The 22,117-nt window shown below is 40.3% G+C and overlaps 1 protein-coding gene across 1 annotated transcript in view; it reads right to left on the reverse strand.

Annotated features, from left to right (window-relative positions):
- Window positions 1-22,117, reverse strand: part of KIAA1210 (KIAA1210 ortholog) — a 43,783-nt gene that overhangs the window by 10,402 nt on the left and 11,264 nt on the right. The window contains exons 5-7 of the mRNA XM_061137526.1: window positions 21,330-21,473; window positions 4,256-4,450; window positions 586-694 (exon numbers count right to left, since the gene is read on the reverse strand). Coding sequence (XP_060993509.1) covers window positions 586-694; window positions 4,256-4,450; window positions 21,330-21,473 — 448 coding nt within the window. The remainder of the gene's footprint in view (window positions 1-585; window positions 695-4,255; window positions 4,451-21,329; window positions 21,474-22,117) is intronic.

Genomic DNA, 22,117 nt, shown 5'->3' on the forward strand with positions numbered 1-22,117 from the left:
CCAGTGATATTTTTTGTTTGGGGGTTTGATAGGTGTTGGCTGCCAAGGGCATCTGTCTGCAGTTGTCCAAGCCCTCTTTGCCCATGGATAGGGGAACTGGTCTCACTGTTAACACAAGACCTTTTCTCTCTACTAGCAGAGAAAAGCAACTTTGAAAAAACAGGCTTTTTCACCAATTCTGTTATTGTTGTCTGGTTCTGTTGCTGTGGGGGAAAGCTGAAGGGGAAATCACTGGCTGCCCTCAGATGTCTGGGCTCACTGAAGAACTCGGCATGGACATTAGATGTGGAGAGGATTAAACAAACTGACAAACAAATACGCACAAAACATCTCTCTGGTTGGAAATTCATTTAGGTAAAATAGGAATCCAGGTATGGCCCTTTACCTAACACAAGTGGCAACTATATTAAATGGGCAGTTCAAACAGAGAAACTTGGACCATATTAATATGCATCTTAAATTTAAAGCCCTCAGAAGACCAAGGATAGCAGGCTTGGGCAATTCTCATTATATAGTTCTTGTCACATAGCACTGTGCCATTAAGCTTGAGTATGTGTTTATGGGTGACGGCAAAGATATGCCAACCTGCGCTGTCTTTTTTCGGCTTCTTTTGGTCAGCTTCTTTCGGTTTGGTTGTGCTTTTCTCTTCTTCAGAAGCCACTGGGAGGCTTGGCTCCTCCTGTTTTGGTTTCTCCTAGAAGAGGGAAAGAGCTTGAATCAGGCTGAAATGCTCTCCACCCACCCCTGCATGGTTGCCAAAGAAAAAAAGCATCAGGAAAAAAAAGTCCTTGCTATCCAAATGGCTGTGTTGGGAGAATAACAATACCATTCACAATGGAAATTATTTTAGTAGCATCCATAACCTGGTGATCATTTTACCTACTGGCAGTACTTCATTTAGATTTGAAGTTTCTGGTCTCTGAGTGATATACTGCAGGGAACTCTTGAAAATACCCCAGAAACCACTGATCCACACTGCAAGGCCATAATCTGACGATGGGGCTGTGGGGCCTGACAACAATCATGATATACATCTTAAAGGCAAACATACAGCTCTATGTTCCCAGTTGAAGTGCCTCAGTAAACAGACTCAGCTCAAAATTATTTACTTTTGAATGGATCAGGTCAGATAGACCTGGGTTCAGATCTCTGCTCCATCATGTGCTCTCTGTATGATCTTGGGCAAGTTACTCTCTATATCTCTGTCCACATCTATTAATTAAGAATAAGGGGAACCCTCTCTGGGACTTGCAGATCTAAGAAATTCCAAAGCAGAGAGCCTGTAGCAGCAGCCTCTCTGTCATAAAGGATCCTGAACACTTTTATTTTCATTCATCCATGTGTCAGGGAGAGAGGCAAAAGGAAGAAGTAGATGCCCTGACCCTGTTAGAGAATGCTACCCAGGCCTTACCTCAATTAGGCTGTGCAGAAAGAAGAAAGTCAGAAAGAAGGGTTTTGCTAAGTCTTCTTTCATCAACATTCCCTATGTGTCCAGGTTTGTGGTGAAGTGTCCAGGCGATCATGCATATACAGGACTTGATGTATATGGCCTAGTGATTGATCACCCTCTGCTTGACATTGAACCAAGGAGATTCTCTCAGTGCTACTAGAAGGCCTTCCTCCCAGGCCTACCGTTTCACCAGCTGTTCTTTGATCTTATACTTTATTTTCTTTCTAAAGCAAAACTGCAATGGTTAAGCTAGGGGCAACATGATGGGGGTGAAAAGAGAACTGAACTGGAAGTCAGAAGATGGGGTTCTGGTCCTACTTCTGCCATTACCAGAGTGTTTGACCTTGGACATCTATTTGTGCTTTAATGTCCTTCCCAGTAAAATGCCTGTAACTATGAAACCTTTTCATCTCCTCCATCTCTGATTTATAGCCCTTTACTTATAGCCCAGAGTTACTGAGGCTAAAGACTCAGCCAAGTGAATCTTCCAGCTAACTGACACATTATTTAAAATACCAAATTTTTAAAATTCTTTGTTGTTGTCATTCAGTAACTAAGTCGTGTCTGACTCTTTGTGACCCCATGGACTGTAGCGTGCCAGGCTCCTCTGTCATTCACTATCTCCTAGAGTTTGCTCAAACTCATGTTTATTGAGTTGGTGATGCCATCCAACGATCTCATCCTCTGTCACCCCCTTCTCCTCTTGCCCTCAGTCTTTCCCAGCATCAGGGCCTTTTCCAATGAGTCGGCTCTTTATATCAGGTGGCCAAAGTATTGGAGCTTCAACTTCAGCATCAGTCTTTACAATGAATAGTCAGAGTTGATTTCCTTTAGGATTGGTTTGATCTTCTTGCTGTCCAAGGGACTCTCAAGAGTCTTCTCCAGCACCACATTTCGAAAGCATCAATTCTTTGGTGTTCAGCCTTTTTAATGGTTCAACTCTTACATCTATACATGACTACTGGAAAAAACCTTAGCTTTGACTATATGGACTTTTGTCAGCAAAGTGATATCTCTGCTTTCTAATACGCTGTCTAGGTTTGTCATAGCTTGAACCAAGGATCTTTCAATTTTAATTTCATGGCTGCAGTCACTCACCACAGTGATTTTGGAACCCAAGAAAATAAAATCTGCCACCGTTTCCATTTTTTCCCCATTATTTGCCATGAAGGGAAATGCCGATGGGACCGAATGACATGATCTTAGTTTTTTGAATGTTGAATTTTAAGCCAGCTTTTTCACTCTCCTCTTTCACCTTTGTCAAAGAGGCTGTTTAGTTCCTCTTTGCTTTCTGCCCTTAGCAGGTATCATCTGCATATCTGAGGTTGTTGGTATTTTTCCTGGCAACCTTTTTTTTTTTTTAAATGTTATTTATTTTTAATTGAAGGATAATTGCTTTACAGAATTGTGTTGGTTTCTGCCAAACATCAACATGAATCAGCCATAGATATGTATATCTCCCAGCAATCTTGATTCCAGCTTGTGATTCATCTAGCCCAGCATTTCGCATGATGTACTCTACATATAAGTTAAATAAGCAGGGTGACAATATAGCCTTGATGTACTTCTTTCCCAATTTTGAACCAGTCCATTGTTCCATGTCTGGTTCTAACTGTTGCTTCTTCACCTGCATACAGATTTCTCACGAGGCGGGTAAGGTAATCTGGTATTCCCATCTCTTTAAGAATTTTCCACAGTTTGTTGTGATTTGCACAGTCAAAGGCTTTTGCAGTCAATGAAGCAGAAGATGTTTTTCTGGAATTCCCTTGCTTTTTCAATGATCCAATGGATGTTAGCAATTTGATCTCTAGTTACTCTGCCTTTTCTAAATCTAGCTTGTACATCTGGAAGTTCTTGGTTTAATTCTCAGTTTTTAGTAAAAAAAAAAAATCTTTTTCAAAGGAATTGCTTCCCTATCTTCCTAAACACAGATCAGGGAATATAGTCCAACTTTTCTTGATGATTTGGATGAGTAGTGAACATGTCCTATTACACTGGATGCTGATACAGTGTGGCCCTGATACAGGTGGGCAAGGTTCTTGATCCCTATACTAAATGGCCCCAGATAGTTTGTGTCATTTCTTTCTGCTATCAACTGTCACTTCTCTTTGGTATCAGATCTGATTCTGGTCTGTGGCCATGTTTTAAACATAATTGGCTTGCCTAAGTGTGCTAGAAAGCATAAGAACTTGGCGACCTGTATGTGACACGGAGAGGTCTTTGGAGGGGTTAATAGCTGAGTTCTGAATGCTTGGCATTGCTGGAAGCCTGACCTCCAAATAAGTGGAACAGTGCTGCCAATTGTAACTTATGGGTCTTATCTGATTCATAATTAAAAAGAATCCTGATCTGGGCTATGATTGAATATCTTCTACAAAGAGCACTGAGTGAATTCCCAGATACTAAGACCAGTAAGCAATTTCTTAAGAGCTAGGTCACTGTTTCTGCTTTCTTCTATCCCTTTTATGTAAGTTCCATCTACAGTAGACATCCCAGGCACTAGACACAAGTGTGCTCACCTCTCTCCGGGGCTGTCAAACCTGGGACAGTGTCCTTGACTTTACCATCCCTACTTAGGGTATGGATCCCTCAAACTATACCACTTTCCTAGGAGCAGTCTGCAAAGGTTGGAACTCATCTTTTTGGAGGGTGGGGCATGAGCACAGCTTGCAGGTTCTGCTTCCCTGACTTCAGATTGAGCCCAGGCCACAGCAATGAAAGCCTGGAATCCTAACCACCAGGGAACTCCTGGAACTCATATTTTCTTATATGGGAGTGTATTCTCAGGCCTCCTAAAGGACTTACAGTCACCTGGATGCTCTTTTGTTTCCGGGGATTTAAACCCATCTTGTGTCGAGCAGCTGAGGAATCCAAACAGCTCTGGGTGGTGGCTGGGGTGTTGAAGCCAACAGGCAATCGGGTGCTGCTGGACAAGGAGGGCATGGCAAACGTGATCAAGGACTGTGAGCGAACCAGTCCAGACGAGGGCTCAAAGGCACTCTGGAGAGAGTAGGAAAAGAGAAATGAATCAGCTTTGCATGCTGGCCTTGGTCTCAAAGTTAAAAATTCCTCTGGCTGAAGAAATATTCCTAGAGAACTCCTTCATGATCTGCTGTCCCTTTTTCCTACAGCTAGAGTCAAGCTTCTGGTCAATGGACTCATTGGAGGCAAGGTGCACAATTTCAACTGGTTCCCTTGCAGGTGAAAACAAGAAACAAGATGTTCAGGTTGCTCCCCTGCTTAGAATGCATTCAGGAGCTCTCCTTTGCCCTCAGGATAGGAACCCCACAATTATACAGCATTCACAAAGTCAGAGGTTTTGCATGTTCTCTTGTCCTGTACCCCTCTTATATTAACAGAAGGGGCTGACTGGGGTGAGAGGCACAATCTATGTCAGTAAAACCCATTAGGGCTCAGCGATTTCTCCATAGGAGTGCTCGGAGGAAGGAAGAAATCTGGTTGGAAGAGGGTTTTTCTGAAAGCTGCATTTGCACAAACAGTACACTACCTTATATTTATGGTTTCTGGATGCAAGGCTGATGACAGTGCCCAGAGGGATGGAGTGCGCCACCACCAACAGGGTGGGGATGGAGCCTGTCGCCTTGTCCTCGCTATGGCTGGCCTCTATACCTTTAACCTATCTGGCCTGGGGGCTCCTAGTTGGCTTTCTCTGTAGGACTTTCAAAATAGTCTCCTCCGGGCTTCCTTTCTTTTGATTAATTAATTTTTTTTTAATTGAAGGATAATTGCTTTACAGCTCCAGGCTTCTTGACATGGCTTTTACTACACCTTGAGGAGACACCCCAGAGCACCTTCTTATTTCTAAGAAGTTCCAAGTATTTGTGCTAGCAGAAGCCCCTTTGAAGGCAAGGTGATGACCCCTCTCTCTCCTGGATGTCAATGGCAAATGATGCAGTTTAGCAGATAGACGGAACTTCCATGTGTGTTTACTCACTAGTTCTTCCCAAACTAGCTTTATGCAGTGCTAGGGTATTTGCAGCCTTCACATCCCTTCACATTTCCCCTGGACCATTATATGTTGCTCCAGTGGTAACCTTAGTTACTATCTTAGCTCCCAATATGGTTCTTTTATGGCCTGTGATTCCAACGCCTGGGGACTTAACATAGCTAGCAGGTCAGACTGATGATACATTCAGCTCACCATCCTCTTGTTGATTCTAGGAAAGGGAGCAGAATGATATAGTTATCTTTGTGGGGCCCATCACACAAAATATAGAGTGGCCTCAAGCCTTTTATAACTTCTTTAGGTAACGGCCATCCACGAATTTATATAACACCTCATCCTGATACTATTAATTTATCTTTAGCTTGTGTTATCTCTTGGAATTATGAACTTAATACTCAGTATACAGACTAGTGGCTCTTGTTTTATTGTTCTGAATATTTCTTTTTTCATGCTTCAGAGTGGTCTTAGCGTTCTGGTCTTTGGGGACTGGATGACAACATCTATGCCCCCACTAACTTCACGTGATCTGTCTCTCCACTGCCTCTCTGACTGTGGCTTTTACCACTTTCTGTTCCAGACCCAATGCTGGTTTGCTGTTCCTCAAACATTCCTTGCATACTCTTCCCTCAAGGCATTTTCACTTGCTGTTTCTGCTCCTCCCCCATGTCCCTGTTAGCTCACTCACTCCCTTCAGGTCTGGATACAAAAGCCACCTTCTCAGTGACACTTTCCCCAGCCAACTTATTTGAAATGTTAGCCTTCTACCTGACACTTCACAATCCCCCTCCCTGGATTATTTTTTTCCTCCTTGGCACTTTTTATCACTGTCTAACATACTGTGTATTTTGCCTATTTTTCTTGTTTATTGTCGATATCATGCCCCCCACTGCAATATAAACTCCATTAAAGAAGAGATTTCATCTGTTTTATTTACTACTGTATTCCTAACACCTACAACTGTGCTTAGTACACAGTAGTTGCTCAATAAATGTTTGTTGACAGGGTGAATTAATTATGTTAAAAGCTCCAAAGAGACGTTGACCTTCTGAGAGGTCGTCAGAAAAAGCTGCTCTGTTCTCTGTATCATTTTAGTTATTTTTTCTGAGACCCACTAGTTCCAGCCAAATATAGATGGAAAAAGTCTCAGCAGTCTGTGGATCTAGAAATAAGAGTTGCTAGAGGATGTCATGGTATTCTAGAGGATACCATGTAAACTACTTTGCATGAAAACTAACATAAGATGCCTATTCAGCAAGTAAATACACACTTAATAAAGAAACATGTTCAATTCAGTTGTCACCCCAAATTTTGTGGCATAACACTATAGATATAAGCACCATTTCATGAAACACATTCTATAGCATAACAAACAAATCGGGCTCAGCAAAATTCTAGCAATTACTAGATTGAATGTATGCAGGAGATAGCTTATCTGTTCCCAATCACAGCCTAAGCCAAGAGTCCATCAAACTTAATAATGGCCACTAGTCTCCTTATGCCTGATGGACTGTCATTAAGGAATATTTGAGCATTCAGTCTATACACAGGCCCACAGCTGCCCTCAAACCTGGACTAAAAATGAGACTGTGAAGCCATCAAGCATCATCTCCACCTGATTATGGCACTCAAGCTCAGGCATGTGATTCAAAACAGGCCGAAGAGCATCTCTGTGGTTGGGTTTAGAGTATGTAAGTTGTATATATTTTACAACTTCCCTTAAACTCACCAGTGAATTAAATAAACTATTCAAATAAACTCTTTGGAATTCTGGGCAATATTTCTCAAAATATGGTCTGGGAATCCCCCCCCCCCCCCCCCCCCAGTATCAGAATCACCTGGAGTGAGTGCTAAAAAAGCACTTTTACAGACACATTAAGATCTGATGAATAATACTATCAGGGGAGGGGGCCTTAGAATAGGCTTAACAGGTTCTCCAAGTGAGTCTTCTGGGGGCTAGAGTTGTGAATCACTGTCTAGTCCTCTGCCATGAAGAGAAAGGCTCCTATTTTCAAACAGAAGCACAGAAAGCTCCTAAATAACCACATCAGGTGCCTTAGAACAGGAGGCACCCATATCTGTTCCCTCTGGGAAGCAGGGTTCCTTCTTAGGCCCTGCTTTTTCCTCCAGCCATATTAGTCAGGAGAAACCTAGACAAGTTACCGCAGGAATCAACCACAGAATTTTCCAGGCTACCCAGGAAAAACAAACTGAATCCTTTCCTGGCAGGTTTCTGAAAGAAAAGCAAGTGCAGGAAATGGGACTCCTTCCTCTATTTTTCCTTCGCCAACCCTACTGCAACCCCACTCCTCCCTCCCTGCACTCTGAGAGCCAACACACTCAAGGTGTATATTATTCAGGAAGGCCAAGATGTTTTCATTTCTTCGCCTGTGATTTAGAGGGGAGTTAGCACAGACAGCTTCTGATTAACAGCTGGAATGAAATGAGCTCCTTTCACCTCAACATCTGAGAGATGTGCCAGGCCTGGCGGTTACTAACCCAGAACCTTCCTGGGGAAGGAACCTGGGTCAGGACTTAGGGCAGGGGAGAGGATCCTTCAGCACTGGTTGGGGGGGGCGGGGTGCTGGACAGTGATACGCTGTAAGGAGTGCTCTTTGAACAATTAAAACACATTTTAGCTCCTTTCCCCTTTCTGTCATGTTTCTTGACCCCGTATAAAATACTTCAATCAAACATGCACCCTTTTGATCATCCTTTTGATGGTTTCTTTGTCTGTTGTATGGTGCCAGGGTTTTCCCATTTTCTTTTAACTATTGATACGAAACACTTGAGTGGGGATAGAGAGCAGTTTGGCTGCTTCTTGGAATATCAAACAAATCAAGCTCAGCAAAATTCTAGCAATTTCTAGATTCAGTGTGTGCAGGAGATAGCTTATCTGTTCCCAATTGTTGTGTCTTAAATAATGGCATTACCTGGTGGCTATTTAGGCCAGATTTTATCAAGCCTTTGGCCTGAAAAGCTGTCACTTTAGGAAAAAAGCTCACTCTGAAACTATCTGGGAGGTTCTGACACTGGCATGCTAGGGAGCTAGGTTCTGTGTGAGCCATTCAGCTGAAAGCTCCCAAGGCAAGTAGTCTTTGGAACAACTCCAGAAGAAGCAGCAGCTCTTGGTGGGAAAAGTGGTTCTCAGTAGGAGACTTCTCTGCCATAGTATGCTGGCACAGGATATGACTGGCTATTAAGACTTTAATTTCCCAAGTGTGTCAAAGTGCATTGTGTGCTCATTCCTGCGAATTCCTGTGCAACTGCAACTTCACTCAGAATTTCTGTTTCATAAAAGGTGTTGTGCCATTTTGCCATCCTGAAAGTTGTAGGAGGTAGAATTTCACATATCCCATGGAGCTCCCTGCTAGCTAAAGCTCCCTAATTTCTTTAGTATAGAGAATAAGAACATGAACTTTGGAGTCAGAGGCCTGAATTTGAGGTCTTAGCCAAGCCATTTTTAAAACTGTTTGAGCTCGGACAAGTTACTTAACCTCTTTGAGCCTCAGTTTCTATGTCTTTAATATAGGGATAATAATAATATACACTTTAGTGTGCTGTTTTTAAAATTAGATGAAATGATACATGTGAAGTGCCTTTTACACAGGAAAGTCTGAGCAAGCATTAGTTGCTATTGTTATTGGTGGGCATTGGTTGTCCAAATTTAGAGAACTGCTAGAGTCCACATGGCTGAGTGAAAACTGGTATGAATTTGGGGAGGAATCCTCAGTCTGAGTCCCAGCTGTATCTCTGATTGGCACTGTGGCCTTGGTCAAGTCATTTTCACCTCTCTGAACCTGTTTTTTCCACCCAAAATGGGAATAATAGTATCTTCCCTATCTACATTTCAGAGTTTTTGAGAGAATGAAATGCACCTATATCTATGCAAAATAACTTTGTAAGCTACAAATTTCTATGCAGCAATGGGGAAGTGGGCATTATGCTCTCTTCTGATATATCAAAGGATTTTTAAGAATATTGTTCTGGGCTTTGGAGACCTATTTGTAAATAATAATGGTGAATTATGAAGTAAGCCATCATGGGCAAAGCAAGAAACATGATAAGGGGAGAACCTTTCAGCAATCTAAATGAACTCTTCATTGGCCAATACAGTGGAATAACTGGAAGCTACTTAACCCCCACCATGTTAAATGTTAGCAACATTTATCCTGCAATGGGACTAAAGTCTAGGCATTTAATCAGCTCGAGCTTTAAGCACCAAAATAACGGATACAGCTCTTTCTCAAGAATGAAAATGCATGACTTCTTTTCCATACAATTGTTTTTCTCCATAAAAAGCCATATTGAGGAAAAATATTCTACAGACTCATTGGGGAATATGAAGTTGACTCATTGATGAAGATGAACCAGGTTGGGAAGGTAGCAGGGGTCAGGGAAGCTCTAAGTAGGAGGATCCTCTGGTCCGAGGATGGGGAAGAAACACGGGGGTTTGCTAAACTGGAACTGAAAGGGACAAGGCACACAACTCTATACCCAAGGAAGTGTGGAATAAGTAGTCTTAGACAACAAGGCCTTAAGGAAGTCCTTCCCATTCTGCCCCAGGGATTTCGGAGGAAAAAGTAAGCTTTGGGTCCTTGAGAGACAACATGCATTTCCCTGTGTCACCAGTAGGAGGCAGCAGCTCAGAAAAGAAAGAAGGAAACAGCAAACTTGGAAAGACTCGGAGAGGGTAGTGTGTGTTGGTCACTCAGTCGTGTCCGACTCTTTGTGACCCCATGGACTGTAGCACACAAGGCTCCTCTGTCCATGGGATTATCCAGGCAAGAATACTGGAATGGGTTGCCATTTCCTTCTCCAGGGGATCTTCCCAACCCAGGGATTGAACCCAGCTCTCCTGTATTGCAGGCAGACTCTTTGAAAGGATAGAGATTTGGTCATCTTTTAGTCTGACTTCTCTATTTGATTTGGTTTTCTGCCTAGCTCCCTACTTGATGCTTAGTGAGAAGGCAGTCGGAGCTGGGTTTGTGGGGAAGCCTTTGGGGATATAAGAGATTGGGATGTCATAATTTATGAGAAGCTCAGAGAAGCATCCAGGCCAGCACATCTGCTTGGGATGGTGATTAAAGCTCCTTCATGGGATGCTACTGCTGCTGCTATTGCTACTGTTGCTGCCACATGCCCGCTCCTTGTATTCACCCTCCTGAACTAATAAACCAGGGCAATAACTTAGCAGAAATAGCCATGAAACTCTCATGCTTGGGAGAACATCAAAGATTAGAATTTCTGCCTGTAAGCCCAATATTTAACCTATAACAACTTGACTCAATTCTTGAATTTACTAATAGAGAGTTTACTACATTCAGCAGGACAAATGTTTAGACTGATGTTAGGAAATGTTGACTATAAATAGTTTAATTCTATTCATTAATCTATAAAATATATAGTTAGCCTACTCAAATTAAAAGAAAGAGAAAACGACATGTTTTAAAATGTTAATTTTCTTAAGTGTAACCCCCAAGGTAACCACTAAGAAAATAACTTAAAAATATATAAAAAAGGAAATGAGAAGGGAATGAAAACAGTACACTAAAACTTTTTAAATTAAATCCAAAATAAGGGAGGGCAGTCCTACGATGGCAGAGGAATAGGACGGGGAGACCACTTTCTCCCCCACAAATTCATCAAAAGAACATTTGAACGCTGAGCAAATTCCACAAAACAACTTCTGAACGCTGGCAGAGGACATCAGGAACCCAGAAAGGCAGCCCATTGTCTTTGAAAGGAAGTAGGACAAAACATAAAAGATAAAAAGAGAGACAAAAGAGTTAGGAATGGAGACCCATCCCAGGAAGGGAGTCTTAAAAGAGGAGAAGTTTCCAAACACCAGGACACTCTCTCACCAGCGGGTCTGTGGGGAGTTTTGGAATCTTAGAGGGCAACATAACTGAGAGGAAAACATAAAAAAATAAATAAATAAAACCCACAGATTATGTGCCTAACGGCAACTCCCAGCAGAGAAGTAGTCCAGATGCTCACATCCACCACCAGCAAGCAGGGGGCTGAACAGGGAGGCACGGGCTGCATTGCTTAGGGTAAGGACTGGGCCTGAATGCCCTGAGGGCAATCTGAGGGAGCTAACGTGAAATAGCAACCCAAACTGTGGGATAGTCAGAGAGAGAGAGGAAAAAAGAGAGAGAGAGACAGAGCTATCTTGTGAAAAGCCCTAACCTAAGGCACTGCCGGGCCCACTCACAGAATAAAGGACTAAGCAAACACCAGAGGAGAGCTAGCTGGCTGCGGACTGGCCCATCCCCCACTAGAGGCAGGGAGGCAGGCAGGGGGCAGCCAGAGCCGGAAGGCGAGGGGCAAACTTGGCCCCAGAGACGGCATTCTCTACCAAACTGCGAGCAGGCTCCCAGCTGCTAACCAAGACTTCCTGGGATTCTGGACAGTTGACATCCGCCTGGAGGTTGCAGCCAGAGATCAGCTCCCAGAAGAGACACACAACACACCTGAGACGGTGCACCCAGGAAACTGAGCGGCTAGGCTGGGGGAGGTGATAAGATGTACCTCCCCACTTGGGGAGAGTGCGCTCACCAAGCACCTGGTCGCCTGAGCTGCTTGGACCTGGGAAGGGCACAAAACGCAGGCCCAACCAAGTCTGTGCCTTTGTGGAGTACCCGAGAACCTGAACCTGTGCGGCTTAGACCTGGGAAGTGCACACAACCCAGGGCCCACTTTAGACAGTTCCCCTGCAGAGCAACCTGGAGCCTGAGCAGTGTAGACTGGGAAAGCACACACCCGTGAACCGGGGCAAACCCAGTGTGGCCCAGACACTGTGAGCACTCCCCACACACGCCAGTGATATTTGCTTGCAGTGTTCCTCCCTCCCCACAGCACGGCTGAACAAGTGAGCCTAAATAAGTGACCACCTTCACCCCCTTGTGTCAGGGTGGAAATTAGACACTGAAGAGACCTGTCAAACAGAAGAAGCCAAAATAAACAGGGGGAACCGCTTTGGAAGTGACAGGTGCAACAGATTAAAACCCTGTAGTTAGCACCGACTATATTGGAAGGGGCCTATAGATCTTGAGAAGTATAAGCTGGAACAAGGAACTATCTGAAACTGAACTGACCCCACACTGCCCACAACAGCTCCAGAGAAATTCCTAGATATAATTTTACTATTATCATTTTTTAATTTAAAAAAATTTTTAAGTCCTCTATTACTCATTTAATTTTCATTTTTATAACCTACTATTACCTTGCAAAAAAGACCCTATTTTTAAAGCAAACTTCATATATATTTTTTATAATTTTTATGACTTTGTTTTGTTTTTGTTTTTTAATATTGTATTTTTGAGAGTCTAACCTCTACTCTAGATTTTTAATCCTTGCTTTTTGGTATTTGTCGTCAATGTTGTACCTTTAAGAATCCAATCTTCCGTACCCATTTTTACTTAGGAGTGTGATTACTTGCTCGATTACTCTCTCCCCCTCTTGACTCCTTTTTCTTCCCCAGGTCACCTCTATCTCCCCTCTCCCCCTTCTCTTCTCTACCCAACTCTGTGAAACTCTGTGTGTGTTCTGGGCTTTGGAGAACACTTAGGGAACTGATTACTGCCTGGATCTGTCTCTCTCCTTTTGATTCCCTTTTCCTCCTGGTCACCTCTATCTCCTTCCTCCCTCTTCTCTTCTCTATGTAATCCATGAACCTCTCTGAGGGTTCCAGACTGTGGAGAGCACATAGGGAATTGATTACTGGCTAGACTGCTCTCTCCCCTTTTGATTCCCCCTCTTCTTCACCTGGTCACCTCTATCTCCTTCCTCCCTCTTCTCTTCTCCATGTAACTGTGAACCTCTCTGGGTGTCCCTCACTGTGGAGAATCTTTTCACCATTAACCTAGATGTTTTATCATTGGTACTGTATGGATGGAGAAGTCTTGAGGCTACTGGAAGAATAAGACTGCCAACCAGAGGCAGGAGGCTTAAGCCCAAAACCTGAGAACACCAGAGAACTCCCGACTCCAGGGAACATTAATCGATAAGAGATCATCCAAAAGCCTCCATACCTACACTGAAACCAAGCATCACCCAAGAGCCAACAAGTTCCAGAGCAAGACATACCATGCAAATTCTCCAGCAATGCAGGAACATAGCCCTGAGCTTCAATATACAGGCTGCCCAAAATCACACCAAACCCATAGACATCTCAAAACTCACTACTGGACACTTCATTGCACTCCAGAGAGAAGAAATCCAGCTCCACCCACTAGAACACCAAAGCAAGCTTCCCTAACCACGAAACCTTGACAAGCCACTCATCCAACCCCACCCACAGGGAGGAACCTCTACAATAAAAAGGAACCACAAACTGCCAGAATACAGAAAGGCCACCCCAAACACAGCAATCTAAACAAGATGAAAAGAGAAATGCAGAGAAATGCTCAACAGGTAAAGGAACATGATAAATGCCCACCAAACCAAACAAAATAGGAGGAGATAGGGAGTCTACCTGAAAAAGAATTCAGAATAATGAGAGTAAAAATGATCCAAAGTCTAGAAAACAAAATGGAGTTACAGATAAATAGCCTGGAGACAAGCATTGAGAAGAGGCAAGAAATGTTTAACAAGGACCTAGAAGAAACAAAAAATAGTCAATAAATAATGAATAATGCAATAAATGAGATTTAAAAAAACACTCTGGAGGGAACCAACAGTAGAACAACTGAGGCAGAAGATAGGATAAGTGAGGTAAAAGATATAATGGTAGAAATAAATAAAGCAGAGAGGAAAAAAGAAAAAAGAATTAAAAGAAATGAGGACAACCTCAGGGACCTCTGGGACAATGTTAAATGCCCCAACATTTGAGTCATAGGAGCCCCAGAAGAAGAAGACAAAAAGAAAGGCCATGAGAAAATACTCGAGGAGATAATAGTTGAAAACCTCCCTAAAATGGGGAAAGAAATAGTCACCCAAGTCCAAGAAACCCAGAGAGTCCCAAACAGGATAAACCCAAGGCAAAACACCCCAAGGCACATATTAATCAAATTAACAAAGATCAAACACAAAAAACAAATATTAAAAGCAGCAAGGGAGAAACAACAAATAACACACAAGGGGATTCCCATAAGGATAGCAGCTGTTCTTTCAATAGAAACTCTTCAGGCCAGAAGGGAATGGCAGGACACACTTAAAGTGATGAAAGAGAAAAACCTACAACCCAGATTACTGTACCCAGCAAGGATCTCATTCAAACATGAAGGACAAATCAAAAGCTTTACAGACAAGCAAAAGCTTAGAGAATTCAGCACCACCAAACCAGCTCTCCAACAGATGCTAAAGGATCTTCTCTAGACAGGAAACACAGAAAGGGTGTATAAACTCGAACCCAAAGAACAAAGAAAATGGCAACGGGATCATACTTATCAATGATTACCTTAAACATAAATGGGTTGAATGCCCCAACCAAAAGACAAAGACTGGCTGAATGGACACAAAAACAAGACCCTTATATATGCTGTCTACAGGAGACCCACCTCAAAACAAGGGACACATACAGACTGAAAGTGAAGGGCTGGAAAAAAAATATTTCACGCAAATGGAGACCAAAAGAAAGCAGGAGTAGCAATACTCATATCAGATAAAATAGACTTTAAAATAAAGGCTGTGAAAAGAGACAAAGAAGGACACTACATAATGATCAAAGGATCAATCCAAGAAGAAGATATATCATTTATAAATATATATGCACCCAACATAGGAGCACCGCAATATGTAAGGCAAATGCTAACGAGTATGAAAGGGGAAATTAACAATAACACAATAATAGTGGGAGACTTTAATAACCCACTCACACCTTTGGATAGATCAACTAAACAGAAAATTAACAAGGAAATACAAACTTTAAATGATAAAATGGACCAGTTAGACCTGATTGATATCTATAGGACATTTCACCCCAAAACAATGAATTTCACCTTTTTCTCAAGTACTCACGGAACCTTCTCCAGGATAGATCACAACCTGGGCCATAAATCTAGCCTTGGTAAACTCAAAAAAATTGAAATTATTCCAAGCATCTTTTCTGACCACAATGCAGTAAGATTAGATGTCAATTACAGGAAAAAAAAAAAAAACTATTAAAAATCCCAACATATGCAGGTTGAAAAACACGCTTCTGAATAACCAACAAATCACAGAAGAAATCATAAAAGAAATCAAAATATACATAGAAATGAAAGAAAATGAAAACACAACAACCCAAAACCTATGGGACACTGTAAAAGCACTGCTAAGGGGAAGGCTCATAGCAATACAGGCTTACCTCAAGAAACAAGAAAAAAGTCAAATAAATAACCTAACTCTACACCTAAAGCAAAGGAAGAAATTAAGAACCCCAGTGTTAGTAGAAGGAAAGAAATCTTAAAAATTAGGGCGGAAATAAATGCAAAAGAAACTAAAGAGACCATAGCAAAAATCAACAAAGCTAAAAGCTGGTTCTTTGAGAAGATAAATAAAATAGAGAAACCATTAGCCAGACTCATCAAGAAACAAAGGGAGAGGAAGCAAATCAACAAAATTAGAAATGAAAATGGAAAGATCACAACAGACAACACAGAAATACAAAGGATAATAACAGACTACTAACAGTAGCTATATGCCAATAAAATGGACAACTTGGAAGAAATGGACAAATTCTTAGAAAAGTATAACTTTCCAAAACTGTACCAGGAAGAAGTATAAGATCTTAACAGACTCATCACAAGCATGAAAATCAAAACTGTCATCAAAAATCTTCCAGCAAACAAAAGCCCAGGACCAGATGGCTTCACAGCTGAATTCTACAAAAAATTTAGAGAAGAGCTAACACTTATCTTACTCAAACTCTTCCAGAAAATTGCAGAGGAAGGTAAACTTTCAAACTCGTTCTATGAGGCCACCATCACCCTAATACCAAAACCGGACAAAGATGCCACAAAAAAGAAAACTACAGGCCAATATTACTGATGAGCATAGATGCAAAAATCCTTAACAAAATTATAGCAAACAGAATCCAACAACATATTAAAAAAATCATACACCATGACCAAGTGGTTTTTATCCCAGGGATGCAAGGGTTCTTTAATATCTGCAAGTCAATCAATGTAATACACCATATTAACAAATTGAAAGATAAAAACCGTATGATTATCTCAATAGATGCAGAGAAAGCCTTTGACAAAATTCAACATCCATTTATGATAAAAAAAAAAAAACCCTCCAGAAAGCAGGAATAGAAGGAATGTACCTCAACATAATAAAGGCTATATATGACAAATCCACAGCAAACATTATCCTCAATGGTGAAAAATTGAAAGCCTCTCCCCTAAAGTCAGGAACAAGACAAGGGTGCCCACGCTCACCACCAATATTCCAAAACATAGTTTTGGAAGTTTTGGCCACAGCAGTCAGAGCAGAAAAAGAAATAAAAGGAATCCAGATTGGGAAAAAAAGAAGTAAAACTATCACTGTTTGCAGATGACATGATCCTCTACTTAGAAAACCCTAAAGACTCCACCAGAAAATTACTAGAGCTAATCAATGAATATAGTAAAGTTTCAGGATATAAAATTAACACACAGAAAGCCCTTGTATTCCTATACACTAACAATGAGAAAACAAAAAGAGAAATTAAGAAAACAATTCCATTCACAATTGCAATGAACAGAATAAAATACTTAGGAATATATCTACCTAAAGAAACAAAAGACCTACATATAGATAACTATAAAACACTGACAAAAGAAATCAAAGAGGACACAAATAGATGGAGAAATATACCATGTTCATGGATTGGAAGAATCAATATAGTGAAAATGAGTATACTACCCAAAGCAATCTATAGCTTCAGTGCAATCCCTATCAAACTACCAACGGTATTTTTCACAGAACTAGAGCAAACAATTTCACAATTTGTATGGAAATACAAAAAACCTCGAATAGCCAAAGCAATCTTGAGAAAGAAGAATGGAACTGGAGGAATCAACCTGCCTGACTTCAGAGCCTACTACAAAGCCACAGTCATCAAGACAGTATGGTACTGGCACAAAGACAGAAATATAGATCAATGGAACAAAATAGAAAGCCCAGAGATAAATCCACGCACCTATGGACACCTTATCTTTGACAAAGGAGACAAGAATATACAATGGAAAAAAGACAATCTCTTTAACAAGTGGTGCTGGGAAACTGGTCAACCACCTGTAAAAGAATGAAACTAGAACACTTTCTAACACCATACACAAAAATAAACTCAAAATGGATTAAAGATCTAAATGTAAGACCAGAAACTATAAAACTCCTAGAGGAAAACATATGCAAAACACAGGATCCTCTATGACCCACCTCCCAGAGTAATGGAAATAAAACCAAAAATAAACAAATGGGACCTAATTAAACTTAAAAGCTTTTACACAACGAAGTAAACTATAAGCAAGGTGAAAAGACAACCTTTATAATGCGAGAAAATAATAGCAAATGAAGCAACTGACAAAGAATTAATCTCAAAAATATACAAGCAACTCCTGCAGCTCAATTCCAGAAAAATAAACGACTCAATCAAAAAATACACCAAAGAACTAAACAGACATTTCTCCAAAAAAGACATACAGATGGCTAACAAACACATGAAAAGATGCTCAACATCACTCATTATCAGAGAAATGCAAATCAAAACACAATGAGGTACCATTTCACTCCGGTCAGAATGGCTGCTATCCAAAAATCTACAAGCAATAAATGCTGGAGAGGGTTTGGAGTAAAGGGAACCCTCTTACACTGTTGGTGGGAATGCAAACTAGTACAGCCACTATGGAGAACAGTGTGGAGATTCCTTTAAAAAACTGGAAATAGAGCTGCCATATGACCCAGCAATCTCACTCCTGGGTATACACACTGAGGAAACCAGAATTGAAAGAGACACGTGTACCCCAATACTCACTGCAGCACTGTTTATAATAGCCAGGACATGGAAGCAACCTAGATGTCCATCAGCAGAAGAATGGATAAGAAAGCTGTGGTACATATACAGAATGGAATATTACTCAGCCGTTAAAAAGAATTCATTTGAATCAGTTCTAATGAGGTGGATGAAACTGGAGCTTATTATACAGAGTGAAGTAAGTCAGAAAGAAAATCAACAATACAGTATATTAACGCATATATATGGAATTTAGAAAGATGGTAATGATAACCCTACATGTGAGACAGCAAAAGAGACATAGATGTATAAAACAGACTTTTGGACTCTGTGGGAAAAGGTGAGGGTGGGATGATCTGAGAGAATAGCATTGAAACATGTGTATTATCATATGTGAAACAGATCACCAGTCCAGGTTCAATGCATGAGACAGGGTGCTCAAGGCTGGTGCACTGGGATTACCCAGAGGGATGGGATGGAGAGGGAGGTGGGAGGGGGGTTCAGGATGGGGAACACATGTACACCCATGGCTGATTCATGTCAATGTATGGCAAAAACCACTACAATATTGTAAAGTAATTAGCCTCCAATTAAAATAAATAAATTTTTAAAAAATCCAAAAGAAGGTAGTAATGGAAGAACCGAGGTACAATAAAGAGCTAAATGGCAGAAGTCCTTTATTATTAGTAATTGCTGTGAATGTAAATTAAACTCTCCAATCAAAAGGCAGAAATTAGCAAGATGAGTTTTAAAAACATGATCTATTTGTATGCTGTCTACAAGATACTTGCTTTAGATCTAAAAACACAAACAAGTTGAAAGTGAAAGGATGATTAAAGGGATTCCAAGAAAATGATAACCAAAAGAGAGCTGGGGTGGCTATACTAAAATCAAACAAAACAGATTTCAAGTCAAAATTGTTGTAGGAGACAAAGATGGACATTATATATTGATAAAAGGGTCAATCCATCAGGAAGATAGAACAGTCATAAACAGAACAACAGACCCACTCCTGAATACATGAAGCAAAAATTGACAGAACTGAAGGAGGAAATGGACAGTTATACAACAATAAAGACGTCAGTATCCCACTTTCAATTATGAATAAACAGCTAGACAAAAGGTCAATAAAAAAATAGAGGACTTGAAACAATAATGTAAACTTAACATATATATATATATATATATATATATATATATATATATATATATATATAAAATAGTCCATTCAACAAGAGCATAATATGTATTCTTCTGAAATGCACATGGAACATTCTCCTGTATAAACCATATGCTAGGCTACAAAATAAGTCTTAATAAATTTTAAAAGATTGAAACCATGCAAAATATCTTCTCTGATCACACAGAACAAAACTATACAATCAATAACAGAAGGAAGACTGGAAAATTCACAGATAGGTGGAAACTAAACAACATACCCTTAAGCAATGAATGGATCAAAGAAGAAATCAAAAGGAAAGTTAGAAAATACTTTGACATGAATTAATAATAAAACACAACATAAACTTATGTGGTACAGCAAAAACAGTCTTTAGAAATGTATAGCTGTATATGCTTGTTAAAAAAAGAAGAAAGCTCTCAAATCACTACCCTATTGTTCCACCTTAAGGAACCCAGAAAGATGAAACTAAACCCAAAGCTACCAAGAGAAAGGAAATAATAGAGATTAAGGCAGAGATAATGAAATAGGGAATAGAAAAACAATATGGAAAATCAATGAAACCAAAAGTTGATCCTTTGAAAAGTAAAACAAAATGGACAAATCTTTAGCTAGATTGATTAAGAAAAAAATAAGACACAAATTATTAAAATCAGAATTGAAAGGGAACAATTACTACCAACATTACAGAAATAAAAAGGATTATAAAACAGTACTATGAATACTTGTATAGATAGCCTAAATGAAATGGGTAAATTCCTAGACATATCCAAATTACTAAAATTGGATAAAAAAGAAATGGAAAACCTGAATATACCTATAGCAACAGATTGAATCAGTAATCAAAACCTCGAAACAACAAAAAAAAAAACAGGACCAGATGGCTTCACTGGTGAATTCTACCAAACTTTTAAATAATACCAATCCCTCACAAATAATTCAAAACACATGTAAGAGGGAATACTTTCTGATTCTACAAGGCAAGCATTACCATGACTCCAAAGCCAGATAAAGGCATCACAAGAAATGAATGCTATAACCTATATCCCTCATGAATACACATGCAAAATACTAGCAAACCAAATCCAACAGCATTTTAAGGGCAATTATACATGATGAGCGACTGGGATTTATCCCAGAATTAGGAGGTTTAACATATGAAAATCACTATATAATATATTATGAAAATCAAATGTAATATACCATATTAAAAGAATGAAGGAAAAATAATATGATCATCATGATTGATGTAGAAAAAGCCAATCCAATTAACCACACAATAGTTTGTGAATGGAGGTGTTAATGAGGACAGTCTACTGATTTTCCAGTTGATGGCAAAGCTAGATGCATGAAATACATGCCAGTTGGCTGGCAAAGCTAGATGCATGAAATACACATACATGCCCTCTCATATCAAATGATTTTTCATATGGATATGTGTTTATGAAACCATACTATGTGCCCTAACCTTTGGGATTTTTGGAATTAGAAATTGTAGAGGCTTTTTACATCCATAAAAATCTCTATTAGTTTTCTTCATGAAAGAACTGAAAATATCTGCAAACTTTTTTTTTCCAGAAATACTGTCTCCCATACCTTATAAATTACAGTGCTGATTATTTGGTTTTTAGAATTGGACAGAAAATGTAAACCAACAGGCAAATTAAAAGCCAAAAATGGCAGCTCCTTCCCCAAACATCCCCTTAGTATTGAGCTACAGCAGGAAAAAAGATAGGCAAGAAGAAATTACGCCTCTGACTTGTGCACCCGCCGCCCCTAACCTGCAACTTCAGCCGGAACTAACACTCACCTTCTCCCATGTCAAGATATTGTATGATGAACTCTTCTTAAGTGGCTCATAATCAACAGACATTTCTTCAAGATCCTTAAAGATGGTGTCAGATCGAATGAGATGTGAGCTGATGCTGCGTTGGCATGGACGCAGTAGTGGGATCTGTCAAGAGTATAGAAAGAAAAAGTTAAAAACTTGTGTGCCTTCCCCCAAATTACCTGTTGCTCAAAGGTTGAAGGGTTAAGAACCCAAAGTGGGAAAAAAGAAAAATGAGCCAAGGAAAGAATCTCCCACTTCCTTGTCTTCACTTCTAGTATATACTCAAACCAAAGACTAATAAATAGCCTGGGCTCACCCTCTGGATTGCTGCACATTTTTGCCAATCCCAAAGACAGAAACTTTAAATTGCTTCCTTGCTCAAAACCAGAATCCTGGTGTTATGTCCTACTGATGCCAACTAGAAATCTTATTTGAGTCCGATCTTTGTTTTGATTTTGGTCTTGTCTTTGGAAGTCCGTATCTTGGGGAGATGAGCCTTTGGGTTATGTTCTGGGCTTGGCATCCAGGCTACAATCTTTATTTCTATCATTCTCTCTGTCCAGGAATTGTCTGGATGGAATCTTGACTGTGTTGTTTGCTTATCTTAAGCCTGTTGAGACTGACTTTCTGGCAATATTAGAAAATCTACACAACTATTCCTGGTTAGAACTGGATGACTAGTTTTCTGAAGGGGATAAAAATTGTTCATTTGGTTTTACCTTGAGCTTCAGCAGACTGATTTAGTTGATTCCAGTTAGGAGTTCATG

This window comes from Dama dama, chromosome X (assembly GCF_033118175.1).
Source record: "Dama dama isolate Ldn47 chromosome X, ASM3311817v1, whole genome shotgun sequence".
In the NCBI taxonomy this organism is placed as follows: domain Eukaryota; kingdom Metazoa; phylum Chordata; class Mammalia; order Artiodactyla; family Cervidae; genus Dama; species Dama dama.